The 22,504-nt window shown below is 43.6% G+C and overlaps 1 protein-coding gene across 1 annotated transcript; it reads left to right on the top strand.

Annotated features, from left to right (window-relative positions):
* Positions 1 to 12,852: 12,852 nt before the first annotated feature.
* Positions 12,853 to 22,106, top strand: LOC310779710 (ciliated left-right organizer metallopeptidase-like; the record flags this gene model as incomplete). The annotated part of the gene is made up of 14 exons (XM_083640210.1): positions 12,853 to 13,261; positions 13,370 to 13,463; positions 13,782 to 13,833; positions 13,999 to 14,148; positions 15,227 to 15,352; positions 15,615 to 15,699; positions 15,802 to 15,947; positions 16,033 to 16,216; positions 16,492 to 16,561; positions 16,708 to 16,804; positions 17,034 to 17,141; positions 19,194 to 19,325; positions 21,634 to 21,767; positions 21,890 to 22,106. The coding sequence occupies 14 exons, from the start codon at positions 12,853 to 12,855 to the stop codon at positions 22,104 to 22,106; spliced, it is 2,004 nt and encodes a 667-aa protein (XP_083496336.1).
* Positions 22,107 to 22,504: the final 398 nt, after the last annotated feature.

The following is a 22,504-nucleotide window of genomic DNA, read 5'->3' as shown; positions in this document are numbered from 1 at the left end:
GAACACTCTCTTTGATGACTCAGTATCGGTAGGTTATGCAGATGACATCAGTCTCTCAAGATGCCTTGCTACCAGGTCTCTGCCATCAGATCTGACTATGCAACTGGAAGCCCAGCATCTGGATGAATGGGCCCTGCAAAATGACATGATCCTAAATGGGAAGAAGAGCGATGAGGTGCGGATCACCTGTGTGAGAAAAGCCCCGGTGATAACACCATTACATCTGGCTGGAGAGGCAGTGCCTGTGGTTCCACCTGCTCGCTACCTAGGCTGGCAGGTAGATTCCTCTCTTTCTCACTCTCACCAAGTCCAGGACATGGTGCTCAAGGCATCAAAGCGTCTCTATCTGCTGAGAGTGCTGGCCAGAACAAGCATGTCAGTCGATGACCTCCTACTGATTGACTTTGCCCTTATCAGATCAGTGCTGGAGTATGGACATGTCCTCCTGGTTGGATGCAGCGGTAAAGGACAGGAGGAGGAGTTAGAGCGAGTACAACGTAGGGCACTTAAGATCATCTCCAGACGTGGCACGCGGCCGCTCCCCCACCTCCCATCTCTAAAGAATCGTAGGGAGGAAGCTGCAATCACTTTACTAAAAGAGATGATGAGTCCATCCCATCCACTACATGATCTTCTCCCTCCAACCAGACTGCAATGTACTGGTAGGCAAATGAGAAACAGCACCGCCCTCTCCATGCCGCCTGCCAGGACACAGCGCCTCCAGCAGTCCTTCCTGCACACTGCAGTCAGACTCTATAATGATAAAGAAGTGAAAACTGTCTGACCGTCACCATCTCCATGTTGAGGCTTGATATGTGAATCACTTACTTAGTTAAATTGTTTATCCTTGTTTAGTTTTCAGCCTACAGTATGTACACTTTGTCAATTTTTTATCTTTGTTGTTAAGAAGAGTGCATTTCAGACCTGTCTCTGCGAAACTCTTCAATAAATGAAATTGAATTGAAATTGAATTGAATTGAATTTCTCTCTTATCTCTATCTTATATCTTATATCTAAATATCTCATATCTTTGTTGTCAGTTTGATCTCTGGTTGTGTGTTTTGTCTTTCAGATGGAGGCTCATCAGCTTCTGTCACAGTGAGTCCCAACAGAACGCAGCACTTCTCCTCTGAGTCTGTCTCTCTGAGCTGTGAGGGAAACTCTACTGAGTGGACAGTGAAGGTGTTTACTGAGAGAGGATACCTGTACCACTGTTCATCTTACTGGGGCTCAATGACTGGATCCAAATGCAGCATCAACAAAATATGGTCTATTAGTGGAGTGTTCTGGTGTGAGTCTGGATCAGGAGAGTTCAGCAACGCGGTGAACATCACTCGACACTGTACGTTTTAATTACGTTTTTTAAACATTCAATTAAGCCATTCAACATTTCATTATATTTTCCTGGTAAAATCCTAACATGTGGACATGTGTCCAAAGTGTTAAATGTGTATTCATTAAGAAATCTTTCAGAAAGGGTCTTAAGGTAGCTTATAACTTGCATACTGAATTGTATAGCCAGTGATGTTTCGTGTCCTACTTGAAGTGTGGATTGTATTTGGACTGAAACTCTTCATATTTAATTAACTCTTTCACAGCTGGAGATCTTCTCCTGCTGAGTCCTGTTCATCCTGTGACTGAGGGAGATTCTGTCACTCTTGGCTGTAAATCCAGAACAGAATCATTACTTTCTAATGTGAATTTCTATCAAAATGACCAACTGATCCAAAATGACACCAGAGGGGAGATGACTATCCATGCTGTGTCTGAGTCACACCAAGGCTTCTACAGGTGTAAATACTCTGGAACAGAATCACCACAGAGCTGGATTGCAGTCAAACGTGAGTCATATTAAAACAGCTTCTTCTGAGTTCTGAGTTGTTTTCATCAACTGTGTTACAATCAGAGATGAACGAGTAGACCCCCCCCCCCAAAAAAAAACACACACGCACACGCACACGTGCACGCCCGCACGCACGCACGCAAGCACACACACACACACACACACACACACACACACACACACACACACACACACACACACACACACACAGGTAAAAGTAGCGTACTGTTCACGCGTACGGTTGGAGTAAGAGAATGTAAGCTTGTCTTATTTAAAAAAGTGCAGATAAATGACTGATTTTACATCATGTTATACTCAGAGTAATCTAGTAAAATTACAGATATTTAGTAGTAAAAAAACATTAAATCTACATAAATACATTATGTCATCATCATACTTGTGTATATAAAAGGGAATAAGTGGGCCCTGTTTGTCTGTTTGTTTCAATTTTTGCCCCACGTTGGATGATGTCATCAGAGAGTGACATCACTGATGATGCCATAGGCATTGTGACATCATCAGTGATGTGATAAGAGCAATTGTGATGTCATCAGTGAGTGATGTCAATGTCATCAGTGATGCGAAGTTGAGCAATTGTGCCCTGCGCATGCCAATAGAGCAGGCGAGGCCACGAAGCAGCCGAGCTGCGGGCGAGATTTCTAGTTAGGGTAATAGTCATTAGGGTCATTTCAATTACTTTAATTATTCCTGCTTTCAATGTCAGATGTAGACTACTTTAAAATAAGTCAGCTCATATACTAGTGACATCACATGTGTGTTTATTAATAATACCGCTCTAGTTCTAGTTGCAGTGTCCAGTCCTGCAAGCTCTTCATTTCCTGTGTGGTTGATCATTGTACTGGTTGCTGTCATGTTACTGATCATCCTCCTGCTGCTGCTGTGGCTCATCTGCAGAAAGTCCAAGGGTGAGACTTTCTCCTGCATATATTAGAGTGATTACACTGTGACTATTCAATTATGATATATGTTCCTGTATATATTAGAGGGAGTATTACACTGTGACTATTCCAACTCACTGAGCAACTCTCCCTCATGTCATGACACTGAATAGCAGAGGAACCGTTTGTAAAGGAAGACTATTTAACAAAATGTGTTTTTCCACAGATCCATGTTGTGGCAGGTAAGTACAGCACCTGTCATCTTAACCATAACAGTGGTAACTTCCATGTTATTTACGATATTTTCTACATTTATTAGACCCATCCAGTCTCAGAGCACCAACCAGAGCTCCACTACAGACCAGAGAGACGATCAAGTGAACGGACGGACTCCACTCCAGGGTCAGTCAAAGATTGCTTTTCAAAATTAATCATAATCCCTAACACTGACATGTCTAAGAATCACCTTCTAATCAGTTGAGATTCAATGCAATTTAGTCAGATTTTTTTTTAATCCTTAAGATTTGATCTTGAACTATTGTTAAATCAATCAGTCAGTCAGACAGACAGACAGACAGACAGACAGTCAAACAGTCAATCAATTAGGTTGAGGGTCAGATAATTAGTTTATATAACCAGCTGTTCTATTCTATGGGAAACATTGCAGCTCACAGATTGTGCCAAAATATAATCAAACACTGTTTCATGCTACTGAACTAAACCAAGCCAATAGATGCCATTTCTTACAACGGGTCTTGACTAACCAACATTTGGTACCAACATCTAAAACAATCAACAGCTCTAAAACCCATCAAAAAAGTATAGGTTTGCACACATCTACCTCTAAAATAACATCTCAGTTAACAAATCCCATTAGAACAAGACAGACAAGACTTGTTAGAACCCAGGAGGTTTAAGTTGGTATCATAGAATGAACGTGATTCATTTGACCATGCCTTTATTTTTTACTGGCCTGTAGGTGATGCTGGTGGATCTATCCAAGGCTCTGAAGACACTGACAAAGGTACAGTATTTACTTTATGATTATGGAGCAGCTGGAAATGCTAGAATCACTTAAATGAACATGAGTAACTGACTGATTGAAATTCCAGTAAGTAGAAAAATCTGCATTTCAGCTGGTCCTTCAGGTGAATCCAGTGACCCCACCTATTCTTCAATTCAACTCAAAAAAGTTCACAAGAAAAGTGAGTACACAAATTCTCAACATTTATTTTATTTTACCTTTATTTAAAGTTCTAATCTCTAAGATTTCAGTTTTGTTCTCTTGGGTGACACCTATGGCGATGAGCGGTAATTGCAGGTGAGGTCCAAACAGTGTTGCATAGTGACATTATAGTCAGTTTGTTCGGCCATAGTAACCACCTGCAATGCAGAGGCCGTAAAAAAGCAGGTGGTTATCCTACTTCACACAAGAGTTGTCAGGAACCTACAGTAACCTGCAGAATGAGTCTAGTGTGTTAAATGCAAAATGTATTTACTAAACATGAAATGATATAATAAGACTATAGCCAGCAATGCAGAAATATAAAAATGATGTAGGTCTTTTTTTAAATACATGAATCTGCTCATCCTGAACAGAGAAGCATGTGGATCCAGCGGAGGACGCAGTGTATTCTAATGTGAAGATAGGATCAACCTCAGGTAAAATCACTGATTCATAATCATCACTAACCTTTCATAATCATCACTAACCTTTCATAATCATTACTAACCTTTCATAATCATCACTAACCTTTCATAATCATCATTAACCTTTCATAATCATTACTAACCTTTCATAATCATCACTAACCTTTCATAATCATCACTAACCTTTCATAATAATCACTAACCTTTCATAATCATCACTAACCTTTCATAATCATCACTAACCTTTCATAATAATCACTAACCTTTCATAATCATTACTAACCTTTCATAATCATCACTAACCTTTCATAATCATCACTAACCTTTCATAATCATCACTAACCTTTCAGACACAAACTCATTAACAGAAACTCTTCACTGAAACTGTATCACAGCATCATTACTGATGATACAGATGTAATCCTGAGTCAGGTCACCTCAGTCACTTTGGCTGTTTGCTTTGGCTCGTCAATGCCCAGATCATTCTAATGAGACAATCAAAATACTCCCAAGGTGTCAGATACATTTGAGCCAATCGCTTGAGTATAAATAGTTTTTTTTACAATTGTTAATATATATTTGTATGCATAATTGTATCCATGAGTGTAATCCAAATCATGTTGCATAAATGCAGTTGATCATGTCTGCTTTACAAATGATTGCTGAAATGTGTCCTCTGTTCTAGATGACCCAGATATGACCTATGCCCAGGTTCACCACCAGGATAAACGTAAAGCCAAGGGTAAGAAAGGTGAGTAAATCCTACAGTATATCCACCTGCAGTCTGTAGTGTTAGCGTGTTGTGCAACATATTACAGTTTTACATGACTTCTCCTTCAGTGTATGTTTTCCCTCCACATATATGACCCTGCCATGTTTGTGAAATACCTGCTTACCAACACTTGTGGTAACCAGGGAGCTAGTCAGTGATCATCCATGTTGTCTTCTGTATTTTATTTTCATGTACGACTTTGGAGAAAACTAATCATACGTGTATCCAGTATGCAACAGAGTAACACTCCTCCTGTCCATGTTCATTATATCAATATTCAATACTAGATATTGGACTGAATTTGCAATTTTTGTGATTTGTCTTTTCGATATCTTCTTTTTATCTTCTGAATATTGATATGACCGCTACTCTGCATACTTACATAAGACAAATTCTTCTATGTAACCTTATGTTGCAATAAAAGTGATTCTGATTCTGATTCATTGGTAACTTTTGTAAGTATGAGTACTATGGGTGTTTTCACCAGTTGAGTACACTGTCATTGTAAAAGCAGAGCCATACTGGCGATCTTTACCAGCTACATTAATTTACTGAGCTATATTAAAACGGAGTATTTGGAGACAATCAAAATACTGTGGGTCTATTTAACATTTTAATTGGTTTGTTTTGTGCTCCACAGCATCATCAACTCCTGCAGAAGATCAAGATACGATTTATTCTGATGTCAAACCGGGAACAAGTCTTGGTAATTTAAAGCTATATTTATTTTAATCATACTAAACACACATATAGACACATTTTTACTTGTTTTTTTGCACTGAATTCTACAGATAATTAAATGAGTTACAACTGAATGTTTAATGTCAGACAGCACTCATTTATCTTCAATAACAGTATAGGCCAGTGGTTCTCAAATTCTTTCACATGAGGGACCCTTAAACTAACAAAGATTAGACCACAGACCCCAAATTTGATAGGATTTTGTCCTATGGTCTCCCATATGATAATAAGATTGATGCTTTTAGATGTTTTATTACAAAAAGTGTATAAAACCCATGACCAAAATAGTCATTGTGTTACTTATGAATGGAATTATAGCGAAAATTAATTACCCCCCTTTTGGCTGAGGACCCCCTGGAACCCCCTCAAGGACCCCTGGGGGTCCCCGACTCCCCGGGCCCCCATTTGAGAACCACTGGTATAGAATATATCTTTGAGGTTGAGTTTTTAAACTGTTTGCTCTGTTTTTGTTCCAGATCCATAAAGAGACGTGCACCAGAGAGAGAGAGAGAGAGAGAGAGAGAGAGAGAGAGAGAGAGATGGATGACAAGAAAACATGGAACAGAGAATGCATTCTTACTTACCTGACACACTGTATCATTTATACATTTTAAACTGTATCACCTTTCTGAGCACCTATAAGTTTATACTCCACCCTTCTGTAGCTGGGGCACGCTATATATTGTACATATCTCATATTTAATACTACTGTATGTCAGGCTGTGCACTTGCTCGTAGAAAGTTAGGAGGTCCGAAATGTAACTCGGTGTCGAGGCCCTGAAGTGCTTTAAAAGTGATGGATGAAATGTTTAAATGCTTCTAAAATGAACTGGTAACCAAGGTAACCAAGGTAGAGAGATGCTTAAAACAGACCTGACATGATCCTGTCTCCTCGTCCCTGTTAAAAGCCTGGCTGCACAATTGTGTTCTGTTTGAATCTCATCCAAAACCTTTTGGTTAAAACAGAAGAATAATGAGTTTCAATAATCCAGCTGCGATGAAATGAAGGCATGAATAATCCTCGCTGTGTCGTTAAAATTCAGAATTGCTCAACCTTTTGAAAGCTGGAAATCTTAAAATCATAAACGGCTTGGGAGGTTTCAAGGTTTCAGAGGTGATTTATAATAGGATATTATGTCTAATAATACAGTAGTGTGTCTTTCTATATTCTTATTTTCTTCTTTGTTTTGACGTAGCTTATCTATTTTAATTATTATGGCAGACCCAGATTTATGTAATGTGCTGAGGGGGTTGTGAAATAACGTTGACATATTGTTTTTGTTGTACAGAGTTTTGAATAAGATTTATGAACATTATTGCCAAGAAGCACTGAGGTAGTGGATTATGTTGTTAATACAGTGCCACAGCGCTTCAGTAAAATTGTCTGCAGCCTGTGCCAGATTCACTTCCATTCAGATGAAAACAGCTATAGAATTTTTTCTATTATGGCTATATTGACGGGGCTGGACTTTAATGAAACATTGAACACTCCTGCTTCTTCCAAAGAAGAAATTTTGTTTCTAGACAGTTCCATTATGAAATGACAGCCTCTGAAACAAGTGCACTTTCAAGGGTTTTCTGTCGTTTTTTTTTACTTTCCAAGATATAGTCACTTTTATGAATACCTTTTGCACTCTAATTTCGAGCACATTCACTGACTCTGGCTGGTGTTTTCTGATGTGGTGGCGTGGTGTGGTTTCTGTGCAGCCTGCGTGCCTCCCCCCCCCCCCCCTCTCCACCTCTGAGCTGCGGGCTCCTCCCACACGCACAGAGTTTGTTTTCTCGACTCCGTTTTTGCCCCGGACTGATCCCAGCGCGCATCAAGGAAATGATGCGCGCTGGCAAACGCGACTGAACGAAAAGGCTTGGCCGTTCGGCTTCGGATGCTGGCTTTCTGGCAGGAAATCGTGTGGAGATACATAGAAGCATAAGAGCTCAGTTGTGAGCGCGGATGCAGCCGAGCCCACTCTCCGCTGCAGACAGAGCAATATATACGGCTCTGGCTGAAGCATGCATCGGTTTCCTCTTTGATCACGTCTTTCCCTGCTTTCTCCTGTACAAAGTAAAGGATCTGAGGTGGGTGGCGCAGCTTCCGTGACGATGTTTAAGGTGGCGCCGTGTGATCCCTTGAAGGGATTCATGCTCACTGGCTGGGTACGACCTTAAACAGCAGAATTATGGAATAATATGAATTATGATTTTAGGACGTCCACAGACGTCCTTGGCACTCCTCGTTACTTTTTTTTAGGACGTGCACAGACGTCCTTGGCACTCAATGTCTTAATACAGTGAACAACTTGCTGAGTGTAATGTATTATTGTTTTGATGAATGTTTTTGTGTCATTGCTGTGTCAGATCTGCCTCCCTGACCCCTCCCCTGACCCCACCCCTGACTGACTCCTCCCCTGACTCCTCCCCTGACCCCTCCTCCCTCCTCCCTAAATGGGACCCCAGTGGAAATGTGTTTGTGTTATGCTGACTTTCCCTTTTGTGTGTCAAACTGTCAAAGTCAATCAATCAGAGAGAGGTAACAGTTTGAAATGTTGACCTTTGACCTGTGATCACTTTATACCAAAGGGACCAGAGAGGAAAAAAAGAAAAAAAAAGATCTACTGGATCTCCATTAGATGGGGTGGGGCTCTCTTTTCTCTTGCAGCCCCTTGCAGGGTGTATTATTTTGTACATAAAACAATATTAGTGCAGCTTTAAGTCAGTATCTTATTTAGTGTATAGGTGTGATGTTCAGATTTGTTTTTCATATGTAATGAATTGATGTTAATGATATGCCCCCTGTTCTTTTAAAGCTGTATAGATTGATAAGTTCTGTATTTATCCTGGAGTTGATATTGTATCTTTTAAAGCTTGGTCTTTTACCAATTTATGCAACAATAAACATTGAATTTATTCAGCAAGCTGTCAGTCGTGTTTTTATAACACGACTCCTCCCACCACCCCTCTGCTCCCCCGTCTCTCTTTCTCTCTCTCCCCCATCTCTTTCTCTCTCCCCATCTCTCTTTCTCTCTCTCCCTCCCCCACCTCTCTCTCTCTCTCCCCTCTCTCTCTCTCTTCCACACACCTCATTTTCTTTCTCCAAAGTTCTCTCCTCCCTCCTTCGTCTCTTCCTTACTCACTCCCTCTCTCCTCCTGCTCTCCTTTACTCCTTTTCTCCTCCTCTTTACTTGTCATCTCCTTCATTTGTTCAGCCTTCTGTAACACCACAGGTCTAGAACGTCACTGCATCGTCACTCGACAACCACTTTGAATGTCACTGTGCTATTATGACTCAATTATTGTGCAACTTATGTGCAATGTTGCCATAAAAACATAAATAACATTTGATATGGAAATTTTAAATCACATTAGCCTGTATTTAGACAATCAGTAGTTAATTTACTCATATACATTTTCATTTAAGTTACCCATTTAGGCACGGGCATTGCAAATTAGCTTAGGCTATAAATGTTGTGATACATGACATCAGATTTTTTAATAAATGTTATATGTTGTGTATCTGTCCCTAAACTAATACATGATAAATAAATAAAATGGTTACTGTAGATATACATACACAGACAGACAGACAGACAGACAGACAGACATGATATTGTATAGCCTACATTTGCAGTTCCTCTCTCTCCCACTGTGCCCTGTACAGGACCAGAATAACAGATAGGTTGAGTCTACAGTTGCCTTCAAAATGTACGTCAAGACAGATGTCATCTGATATGTGCTCTAATAAGTATCTTTGACTGTCTGTTGGCATGTAAGCCTGTGTGTCCATTCATGAAAGAGTGCAACTCTTGGTCAAGATAAATGTTACAGTAATACTTCATTTAAGACAACTTCTAACAACTCAGTTTTTGATCTCAAGTGGTTTTCACCACTGTTGACCTTTTTGCTGTTAAATTCCATTCTGCAACAACATTACTGTAAGATATTATATTTATAGAGTGCTTTTCTACTCTATCGACTGCTCAAAACACTTTACACTTGAAACCTCACACTCACATTGATATAATAAATGCCATAACTTACACCTGTGTTTTGGCAAACCAACATGAGATAATAACATCTACAAAGGCTCTATATGAATCAAACTGCCTTTGCTGACATATCTCTAAAATGATATCCCACTGAACATACTGCATTTGAACAGGATGTATAGAAGATATGAGGTTTAAGTTGGTATCATGGAATAAAAGAGATTCATTTGATCTTGTCTTTATTTTGACTGAACTGTAGGTCAGTGGTTCTCAAACTTTTTCACATCAAGGACATCTTAACTGACACAAATTAATCCCAGATTTTGTCCTAGGATCCCCCAACTCATAAGATTTCTGCTTTTAGATGTTTTATTTCAGAGAGTGTATGAAAGCCATGACCAAAATAGTCCTACATTCTGTATGGATGATTAATGATGAATTTTAGTGAAAATAAATGATGCCCCTTTTTGCTTGGGACCTCCTGGAACTCCCTCAAGGAGCCCTGGGGGGTCCCCAGACCCCACTTTGAGAACCACTGCTGTAGGTGATGCTTAGCCTGGGTAAACCCATCCCCCACGTGACCTGCTCTCAGACCTGTTCTCAGTCACTATGTGCTATGCTAGTGACTGGGAACTGAGAGAGCAGGTCACGTGGGGGCTGGGTTTACCTAGGCTAGGTGATGCTATCTCTATCAAACTATCAAAGGCTCTGAAGACATGGAAAATGCTACAGTATTTACTAACATGGAGCAGTTAGAAATGCTAGAATCCCAGAGAGTTGACAGATTGATTTAAATTCCAGTCAAATCTATACAAGCAGATGTGCAGGTGATTCCAGTGACATCACCTTCTCCTCGATTGAACTGAGAAACGTTCACGGTGAGACCACAAATCCTAAACATGAAATAGCCAGCAATGCTTTGCAATCTGATGGCAGAAAACGCATGTCAACGCCAGGTGTAAATGGCCTCACTGACACAAACTTTTCACTGAAACTGTATCACAGCATCATTCTAATTAGAGCCATGGATGGAGAACTGAACAGGTCAGCTGGGCACAGGCCCAGAGGCCCCAAAGCTCAGGAGGCCTTGAGACAGAGCCTGATAGTCTGAACTACATGATGTTGTCACTAACTTATAGCCCTATAGTCAAAGGGCTTAGTCATGTATATCATTCATCCTATAACATATATGTAAGGTTGTCTTGACTTGTTGCATGTTGGTATGAAACCACAGCAGGTCACTTCCTTTATCACACGCCTGTGTTTCTCTGAGAGGTGTCATAATGCGTCAATACGCAAATGAAACCTCATCCTGTTTAACACTTTGTTTCTCTGTATAGATGCTATTGCATCAGCATCATCATGGTCTCCGCGGTCATGGCGTCCTGCACGCACAGCAGCTGCAGCTGACAGCTAGTAACGGCCTTATTGTCTTTCTGTTCTATTACTAAATGGCGATGGTGATGACTACTGATTGTAAAGCGCTTTGGATAAAAGCGCTATATAAATGCAGGCCATTTGACCATTTACTAAAACTAATGATATTTTCTGTATATTTTTTTATTACATTTGATTGTAGTTAGTAAGATGCACATCATTTCAGTTCCTCCTTCCCCCAAGCTTTTCTTTTTCCTGCCCCCCCCCCCCCCCCCCCCCCCCCCGCCCCACACCTAGACGAAGGCTAGTTTTGTTTTAACCTGTAATAATACCTTTGGGCCATGACACCTCATGGATGAAAGAGTCTTTGTCCTTTGTATTCTGGGAGAATAGTCCTAAGGAAATTCACAAGGACTGAGGAGGCTCTGTAGAAATAACAGTGTTGTGTGTGTGTGTGTGTGTGTGCGTGCGTGCATGTGTGTGTTTCCTTTTACACTCTCCAGAGAAGAAAGGATTGACGTTGAATACCTCCAAAGGTGTGTGTGTGTCACACAGGTGCTCACAGTAGGCCTACAAGCCTACTTTGAGGACAGAAAAGACGGCGAAAGTCAAGTCGGTCAATAGAAAGCAGAACACGATGAAGATCACGGCTCTGCAGCGTTTTCTCCTGACATTTTGAGGATGGGACGAAATCAATTTTGCCAGCAGAGAGCGCCCCCACAGCCAGGTAATGATACAGTGCTTGACTTTTCTTTTCGATGAGGTTTACAGGAGACAAAGCCGACGAGATTTGTTTTTTGCATTTTTCTTCTCTGAGATTTTAATTTCTGATAGCAGCTCCAATACTACAAGCAGCATACTGTAGGCTACTTTGATGTAGGCCTAAACTTCAGTGTCACTGCACCACAAATTAGCAGGTATGGATGGTTTAGGCCAGTGGTTCTCAAATGGGGGTCCGGAGACCCCCACGGGTCCGTGGCAAATTGCCAGGGGGTCCGCGAAAAGTTTTCAGGAAAATAAAAATAAAATATATATTTTCTTTTTCTGCAAAAGCTTCATAGTTCAACAAAAATGTTCTGCTTTAAATCTAAAATGGTTCATGGATTACATTCTAATCTAACACACCTATCAATTTAAAAGCCCAAAATCACAAATCAGAATGAGGGGGTCCCTCAGGATATTTTCTATCTTGTAGTAAGGGGTCCTTGCCTGAAAAACATTTGAGAACCTCTGGTTTAGGCTACAACTTCAGTACCCTAAGTAATAACTATTATATACTGTGTGTGTGTGTGTGTGTGTGTGTGTGTGTGTGTGTGTGTGTGTGTGTGTGTGTGTGTGTGTGTGTGTGTGTGTGTGTGTGTGTGTGTGTGTGTGTGCAAAATCCACTGGACGTAAAACTTTGTTATAATTCATTGGAAGTGCAGTGGATTTAGTTTGTTTTTGTTTTGGACAGCTGTACTACCTGACTGGAAGGAATCTACACAGACAACTTTCAGACAAAAGTTTTCCAGACAAAATATCAAACATGGATGAATCATGGCTCCTGCTGTGACCTGCAGATGAGTTCCAGATGTTGCTGCTGTAATTATGACTTTCCCTCCATCCCACAAACTGTGGGTGCGGATGCTGCTGCTGCTGCTGCTGCTGCTGCTGGTGATGGAGGCGAGGCCCCCTGCTGGGGCCCTGGGAAAGTGCATCTTTGATGAGGTCCAGTCCCGAGTTGAGGTGGTCACGGCTGCACCCATCCACGCAGACGGCCCACCCAGGGAGGCCCGACGTCATCCAGGACGGAGGGTGTCACCTCTGGGCACGCTTTCACTGAAGCAGAGGAGGAGCCTGAGAGAGTTGGCCCCGCCCGTCCCAGTCTCCCAGGCACAGCCAATCAGGATCCGGACCTGGGTTCCGAGGGACCGCCGCGACCTATCACAGGCAGAGAGAGCCAGGCTGGAGCCAGCGGTGGGAGAGGCTCTTAGGATCATCTCTTCCTTGCTGTCAGGTGAGGTGATGGGGATGTGTGTGTGTGTGTGTGTGTGTGTGTGTGTGTGTGTGTGTGTGTGTGTGTGTGTGTGTGTGCTTTGACCTGTTTCTCATTGTGTGTCTACAGTGAGCAGAGTTGCAGGTCCTTTGCTGCTCAGCAGGGACATCAACAAGTACTGCAAGTTCCTCTGGAGGAATTCTAGCACCGCCAACTACAACAGGTGTGTGTGCGTGTGTGTGTGTGTGTGTGTGTGTGGGTGTGTGTGCGTGTGTGTGTGTGTGTGTGTGTCATGGTGCATCAGTGTGTGAACCGAGAACCATATCATCTTTAAAATGTACTTGATAATTGGACTAATGAGGGTTTTCACCCAACCAAAAGAGATATATTGAATGAACAGCCTTAAACATTGGAAGGCCTGATAATTGAGATAAACTGTGTTGCCTCATCACTCTTGGTTCAAATATGAGCCTCTCCTGTCCCCCTTCACTGTGTGCTGTGCAATAAAGGAGAAAATGTAAAAATATTTCGCTTGATTCAGGTGTGGTCGAGCCAACGACAACTACAGGACTGAGACCTGTCTGGATGTTACAGTGAGTGTCAACCTCTGAATTATTCTTGTTTATTATGAACATAGCTGCAGAGACAAGCTGAAGAACGCACGAGTGGATGTGCTCCTCTTCCATAAGTGTACATACAGAAGAAAGTTCTCAAAACACACATGTCATGTTGTGCCTCCACTCTGACCTGACGGACAGATCCCAGATGATCACCTGGCTGGATGTGATGTGTATCCAGAAGCTCACTCAGCAGTGAGGACCGTGCTGCGACCTGACGGTGCTGGACTGCCTGACGCGGACTTCCTGCTCTATCTCCATGTACAGAGGACTGACAAGTGCAGAGCACAGGTGAAGAGGCACTACTCACTGGGGTTATTCATGCATTAACCTGCACTGTAAAACATGCAGGAGTTATTCACCTGCACTGTAAAACATGCAGTAGTTATTAACCTGCACTGTAAAACATGCAGTAGTTATTAACCTGCACTGTAAAACATGCAGTAGTTATTAACCTGCACTGTAAAACATGCATTAGTTATTAACCTGCACTGTAAAACATGCAGTAGTTATTAACCTGCACTGTAAAACATGCAGTAGTTATTAACCTGCACTGTAAAACATGCAGTAGTTATTCACCTGCACTGTAAAACATGCAGTAGTTATTCACCTGCACTGTAAAACATGCAGTAGTTATTAACCTGCACTGTAAAACATGCAGTAGTTATTCACCTGCACTGTAAAACATGCATTAGTTATTAACCTGCACTGTAAAACATGCAGTAGTTATTAACCTGCACTGTAAAACATGCAGTAGTTATTAACCTGCACTGTAAAACATGCAGTAGTTATTCACCTGCACTGTAAAACATGCAGTAGTTATTCACCTGCACTGTAAAACATGCAGTAGTTATTAACCTGCACTGTAAAACATGCAGTAGTTATTAACCTGCACTGTAAAACATGCAGTAGTTATTAACCTGCACTGTAAAACATGCAGTAGTTATTAACCTGCACTGTAAAACATGCAGTAGTTATTAACCTGCACTGTAAAACATGCAGTAGTTATTCACCTGCACTGTAAAACATGCATTAGTTATTCACCTGCACTGTAAAACATGCATTAGTTATTAACCTGCACTGTAAAACATGCAGGAGTTATTAACCTGCACTGTAAAACATGCATTAGTTATTAACCTGCACTGTAAAACATGCATTAGTTATTAACCTGCACTGTAAAACATGCATTAGTTATTAACCTGCACTGTAGAACATGCATTAGTTATTAACCTGCTCTGTAAAATAAAACATACCAGGGAGCAACAACACCATTCATTGTCTCAGATCTGATAATCCACTGTCACCTTACTCATGTTATTTTCTGACTCCTCCCCCTCCCCCCTCCCCCCCCCCCCCTCCCCCTCCCCAGCCCAGTGTGTTAGCCTATGCAGTCCACTGCCAGACGGACCCCCGTGGGCGTCCTCTGGCCGGGGTGGTGGTCATCTGTCGGGACAGACTGACTGGAGACACGTACAGTCACCTGGGAACTGTACAGGTAAGACTAATGGTGTTTTCACACTAAACTGGGGGAGACAGTTTGCACCTGTATACAGTATAGGCTACAGGGGGTTTTGTACCAAAATAAGATGAGTTTGATACCAAAATGGCCGATGACACAAAAATAAAACAATTTATGGTACTGTTAAAAGGATGGTATTTAACTTTTGTGGACAAAAACGAATACGTTTGACAGTATTATTCTATGTATTTTAGATAACGTAATAATAGGTTTGTGCAGTAAACGATCTGTTTTCCAGACTGTGATCCATGAGCTGTTTCATGCGCTCGGTTTCTCAAAAGATCTCTTCAGCACCTGGAGAGACTGTTCCTCCTCTTCTCAAGGTTAACCAGATCTATAACTCCATATTGATTCCATATTGTTTTGTCACTGAAGAAGTGGATCCTCTGTATTTCGCTGCAGTGTTTTGTCATTTTGTCCTGTAGCTGGCACGGGCTGTTCTCCTCGGGGCAGAGTGACACACGCTGACGGCTCGGGCCAGACGAGGATCTACACCCAGTCGGTTGTCTCCGCTCTGCAGAAGCACCTGGCTTCCACTGACCCCGAGCTGGGAGGACCGCTAGAGAACCTGGTACTGATTCACCCATGCACCCCAGGCCCGTATGGTTCTGCTTGCTCTGTCTTCCTTACCCGCACCCTGCCTGTCCCTCCTCCAGGACGTAGCCCCGGGGGGCGTGTCTTCTCACTGGGAGGCCCGGCTCTTGCAGGGGTCCATCATGGCGGCGGTGCTGGCGGACTCGGCTGCGGTCCGGATCGACCCGCTCACCCTGGCTGCCTTACAGGACACGGGCTGGTACTCTGTCCACCTCGGCCGGGCACAGAGCCTGGTGTGGGGAGATGGTGAGGTTAGCTGATGAAGAGGATGGATGTTATGTGCCAATACATCAATTATGCATGATATTTGCACGTGTAATAATAATGGAAGTAATTGTTTTTCATGAAAAGTAGAGATAAGTTCTTTACCAAAAGGCATACGATTTACAAAATAAGACATAAGAGTTCAAGTGGGCACACTAGTCTCGTTAATATCTTTTAGACAATGTGATCTGTGTGTGTCAATACATTTGCAGGAGAGGGAAATATACTGTTTCATGATTAAACATGTGTTATCATAGGTGAAGGAGCCATGTTTGGATCTGTGTCAACCTGTCAGAGCAACTCTTCATCCTTCTTCTGCACTGGCAGGTAGTAGTTGTTGCAGCTGTTTTAATTCAAATATTATATAACCAAATATTGTTTTCCACACCACAAACTCCAGATTCATGTCTGGGATGTGACATATGGATCATGCATTTCCAGTACAAAGGTTTTCATGTTTCTACTTCGCTCAGTGGACATGGGTGTCATTACCTCCACCTCCACAAGGGGGAGTGCCAGACCGATCAATACCTGGAGGGATGCCGAATGTATAAACCCCTGAGGAATGGAGTACGTATTACAGTTTATTATAAATCATCTTCACCCCAAACACAATCTTTAAGTTTAATTCTTTCTTACTCTTTTTTTTGTTTTTTGCATTGCCAAGTCTTTTTCCCTCCTTCCCCACCTGATAATATGAAACTCTTGCACTGACTGTGAGTTTGTAAGTCAGTACAGACCTAACGTAGCGCATGGCTGACATGCTTGCTGTTCTGTCTCCTCTCCTCTCGTCTCTCAGAGTGAGTGTTGGAAAGAGGAGAATGAGAGACAGTCAGAGGAAGAGGACTGGAGTGGGGAGATCTACGGCCTTAACAGCCGCTGCTTCTTCTCCAACCTGACCAGAGAGGTGTGTGTGTGTGTGTGTGTGTGTGTGTGTCTGTTTGTGTGTGTGTCTGTGTGTGTGTGTGTGTGTGTGTGTGTGTGTGTGTGTGTGTCTCCTTAGTATATTTTAATCCTGTATAACAGTTTAATGCATTTTGTTTGTGTGTCTTAACATGTGTACCTGTTAGGTAGATGTGTAACCATAGGCTATAATCGAAACGGTTTGACCTCTCTTACGTTGACTAATTTCCTCCTCTCTCCTCTCCCTCCACCCCTCCCTCTCTCTCTCTCCTCTCCCTCCACCCCTCTCTCTCTCTCTCTCTCTCCCTCCACCCCTCTCTCCTCTCCCTCCACCCCTCTCTCTCTCTCTCCTCTCCCTCCACCCCTCTCTCCTCTCCCTCCACCCCTCTCTCTCTCTCTCTCTCTCCCTCCACCCCTCTCTCCTCTCCCTCCACCCCTCTCTCTCTCTCTCCTCTCCCTCCACCCCTCTCTCCTCTCCCTCCACCCCTCTCTCTCTCTCCTCTCCCTCCACCCCTCTCTCTCTCTCTCTCTCCTCTCCCTCCACCCCTCTCTCTCTCTCCTCTCCCTCCACCCCTCTCTCTCTCTCTCTCTCCTCTCCCTCCACCTCTCCTCTCCCTCCACCCCCCTCTCTCTCTCTCCTCTCCCTCCACCCCTCTCTCTCTCTCTCCTCTCCCTCCACCCCTCTCTCTCTCCTCTCCCTCCACCCCTCTCTCTCTCTCTCTCTCTCTCTCTCCTCTCCCTCCACCCCTCTCTCTCCTCTCCCTCCACCTCTCCCTCCTCTCCCTCCACCCCTCTCTCTCTCTCTCTCCTCTCCCTCCACCCCTCTCTCTCTCTCTCTCTCTCTCTCTCTCCTCTCCCTCCACCCCTCTCTCTCTCTCTCCTCTCCCTCCACCTCTCTCTCCTCTCCCTCCACCTCTCTCTCCTCTCCCTCCACCCCTCTCTCTCTCTCTCTCCTCTCCCTCCACCCCTCTCTCTCTCTCTCCTCTCCCTCCACCCCTCTCTCTCTCTCTCCTCTCCCTCCACCTCTCTCTCCACTCCCTCCACCTCTCTCTCCTCTCCCTCCACCCCTCTCTCTCTCTCTCTCTCTCTCCTCTCCCTCCACCCCTCTCTCTCTCTCTCCTCTCCCTCCACCCCTCTCTCTCTCTCCTCTCCCTCCACCCCTCTCTCTCTCTCTCCTCTCCCTCCACCCCTCTCTCTCTCTCTCTCCTCTGCCTCCACCCCTCTCTCTCTCTCTCTCCTCTCCCTCCACCCCTCTCTCTCTCTCTCCTCTCCCTCCACCTCTCTCTCCTCTCCCTCCACCCCTCTCTCTCTCTCTCCTCTCCCTCCACCCCCCCTCTCTCTCTCTCCTCTCCCTCCACCCCTCTCTCTCTCTCCTCTCCCTCCACCTCTCTCTCCTCTCCCTCCACCCCTCTCTCTCTCTCCTCTCCCTCCACCCCTCTCTCTCTCTCTCTCTCTCTCTCCTCTCCCTCCACCCCTCTCTCTCTCTCTCCTCTCCCTCCACCCCTCTCTCCTCTCCCTCCACCCCTCTCTCTCTCTCCTCTCCCTCCACCCCTCTCTCTCTCCTCTCCCTCCACCCCTCTCTCTCTCTCCTCTCCCTCCACCCCTCTCTCTCTCTCTCTCTCCTCTCCCTCCACCCCTCTCTCTCTCTCTCTCTCTCTCTCTCTCTCTCTCTCTCTCTCTCCTCTCCCTCCACCCCTCTCCCTCTCTCCTCTCCCTCCACCACTCTCTCCTCTCCCTCCACCCCTCTCTCTCTCTCTCTCTCTCTCCTCTGCCTCCACCCCTCTCTCTCTCTCTCTCTCTCTCTCTCTCTCTCCTCTCCCTCCACCCCTCTCTCTCTCTCTCTCCTCTCCCTCCACCCCTCTCTCTCCTCTCCCTCCACCCCTCTCTCTCTCTCTCCTCTCCCTCCACCCCTCTCCCTCTCTCCTCTCCCTCCACCACTCTCTCCTCTCCCTCCACCCCTCTCTCTCTCTCCTCTCCCTCCACCCCTCTCTCCCTCTCTCTCCTCTCCCTCCACCCCTCTCTCTCCTCTCCCTCCACCCCTCTCTGTCAGAAGCAGAGTCAGTTGCTCTCGTCCGGTGGCTCTGTAGAGGGTCACTGTTACAGACACAGATGTGTTGGACCTAACAAGTTCCAGATCCAGGTGTCTGGTTCTGAATGGATGAACTGTCCAGCAGGAGGCGCCATTCAGGTAACACTTGTGATATAAACCTGTAGTGTTGTTGAAGACTAGGTTTATGAATTATACCCATGGCCATGTCTTCCTATCAGCCAAATTACCACTGAAATCAGGGGTTTGATTGGAATTCAATTCAATTCAATTCAATTCAAAACTTTATTCGGGACACAGCTCAGGGGAGTCCATAGTACAACAGACATCATACAGAATATAAATAAAGATATAGAGAGAGAGAGATTATAAGAAGAACACAGGTATTACAAGTATTGCACCAAGGTCATTTTACATACAGGCTAGAGCGCCAGTGGCAGTGGCCAGTCAAATAATACTGTTTTCTGAGACTGACAATCTGCACATACATCTATAAATGAGATTTGGTATTACAGGAGAGCAGGTGGGAACAATGATGTTAACAAACATTTGACTGGCACTACAGCTTCTTGGGGCTTTGAGCAGCAGCCTCATGCTGTCATTGTAGGCCACTGTCAATCTCCTCATACTGCCTTTTCTGTAGTTCCGCCACAAGTGGGTACAGTATAAAGCAGGGTACAGTAAGGTTTAAAAAGAGCAATCTTCACCGCCACAGAACAGAAATTAAATTTACGGACCAGCGTGTTTGCTTGTGCGTACATCTTACGACACTGTCTGGATAGGTCCCTATCGTCAGATACGTCGCTGGTTATGTAATGACCCAGGTATTTAGCCTCATTACATTTTTTGATAGGAGCACCAGATAGATAGAAGTCAGGAAAGACTAACGCTAGTTTCCTGTCCTACTTACTTCTTACTATCATAGTATTACTCTCTTTTGCATTATATTTGATGTCAAAATTTATACCATATTGTGTACAGATCCTCAGTAACTGCTGAAGACCAGCACTACATGGACAGAAAATAACCAGATCGTCAGCGTACATAAGGTGGTTGATGAGATAGTCTCCAACAAAGCACCCTGTTCTGCATGCATTCAGCTGAACCGATAAATCATCCATAGAAATATTAAAAAGAAAAGGGGACAAAATAGACGGACCCCGTTATTCACCTGGAACGGAATGGGTAAAGTGCTACCCCATTTGACGTGCATCGTCTGGTGTGCATACCAGTACATCAGAATCCTCACCAGAGATCAGAGGACCCCTCTTACACATAGTTTATGGAAAAGTTTTTCATGACTGACACGATCAAATGCTTCAGAGGCATCAATAAAACACATAAAGATTGTGATTGTGAATGATAGGCCACCTGATAAGGTTTAACAAGTAGTGTGGGATAGATGCTACAAATGTTCTCCACCTTTTATAATTTCATCATTTCATTCATACTAACAATTCAAAAGTTAAATATTAATGTGCATAACCTTTGTAAAAACAAATAATGAGATTAAAGCTATAGGCATTCCCCAATTCATGGGAAGCGAGATAGCCTTATCAGAGAAATATAACTACAAAAAAATCAATTATTAATTAAAATGCCACTATAAAGTATTTTTTGGTTTCATTCTCAGTCCATCTTTCCAGTAAGTCATGTGATTTTCAGTAAACGCACTTAGTTTGACGTGGCACTAGTCATTAACCTATGCTTGTCTTCATTAATGTATGACTTATTTTCTTTTATAAGTAGCCATAAACAAATGATTTGTCCTGCAACAAAGCTTTTAGTTTCTGTTTGTAAGTTTCTACCATTTTAACCTGAATAACACTCACTAGGCCAGGCAAGTCCAAAGTCCGGCAAATTGCGGCCCACAAACCGATTTTAAGCGCCCCTCGGCTTGTCTCTCAAAATATATTATATGTGGCTCTCCAGTCTCCACACAGTATGAAATCAAGCAAGTTCACTTTGTTTTTTTTCCTGTTCATCTAATGATGACAGCACTATCATATAGTTTGTAGACAAGCATCAATATAGGAACTACGCAGCCGGAACTAATGTTTTCAGATGGTAAACAAAATCCTTAGAGTATAATTGTATTTTATGTGATTTTCTTTTAATAACCCATATGATGTGAGAAGCAGCTGGCCCCTGGTATTTTCACATGATGTAATTTGGCCCCCATTCAAAAAAGTTTAGACACTCCTGCCCTAGGCCTTTGACCTCACAGAGGAACATGAAATCAGGGGTGCATTTGGAATTATAGACCCCCTGATAAGTTGTGACAAGTGGTGTGGGATAGAAGCAACTCATCTTCTCCACCTTTTACTATTTGTTTACTGTCATCATACCAAAGTGTCACAGCTCATTTGACAATGATATATTGATGTTTAAAAATAATACATGTAACCTATGTGCATCTATCTGGTCTTCTTGTTTTTTTAATACCCAGGTTCAGGGATACCAGGGGTACGTCTTCTGCCCTGACAGGAGGTTTTGTCTGAACTCTGACATCTCTCCTCCCTCCACCAACCTCAACCTGTTTCCTGTCTCTACTGCAGTTCACTGCCTGTTCACTTCTGACAGGCAGGTCCTTCTTCATGCAAACATCTTTAGTCTGATGCTGTATTATGCTACATAGAGTGTATTGAAATAAGCACAGGTTTTAAAATGATATTGCACACTTCTCTTTTTTTTTATTCCCCCAGTGAGTCCCATCAGATGAGAACTTCGACCCCTGCTGTGACCAGGTCTCCTGTCCCACCTGCTGACGTCTCCAAACCCCTCACAGAGCCGACTGTAGCCACAGTGTTCGGCATCACTGCTGCTGTGTGTCTACTGGCTGCTGTCACAGCATCTTATAAGAAATACCACTCCTCCAGGATGAGGATCCACACTGTCCCAGAGGATCCCAGTAGCCCGTAGTAAAACTGACTTGAATGCTGATGGAAACGTGCAGTGTTGAGACTATTTGGGAGTAGATTGTACCCCCACCCCCACACACACACAAATAGACAACCCCCCCACCCCCCCCACTCCCACACACAAAGACTCAGCATAGCGCCACCTACTGGCAAACACAAAAAGCAGTTTATTTCGAGAGTTTGTCCGATTTACTTCAAACTTGGGGAGTGCGCTTAGGGGGACCTCATGGAGTGCAGTGCTGAATGTCATGCTATTTGGCATAGCACCACCTACTGGCAAACACCAAAAACTGTTTATCTCGAGAACTGTTCGTCCAATCGACATCAAACTTGGGGAGTGCGCTTAGGGGGACCTGATGGAGCCCAGTGCCGGATTTCATGCAATTTGGCATAGCGCCA

This window comes from Poromitra crassiceps (genome assembly GCF_964638095.1).
Source record: "Poromitra crassiceps genome assembly, chromosome: 7".
Classification (NCBI taxonomy): domain Eukaryota; kingdom Metazoa; phylum Chordata; class Actinopteri; order Beryciformes; family Melamphaidae; genus Poromitra; species Poromitra crassiceps.
Note: the sequence above shows the minus strand (reverse complement) of the source record. Positions and strands in the feature narration are given on the sequence as shown.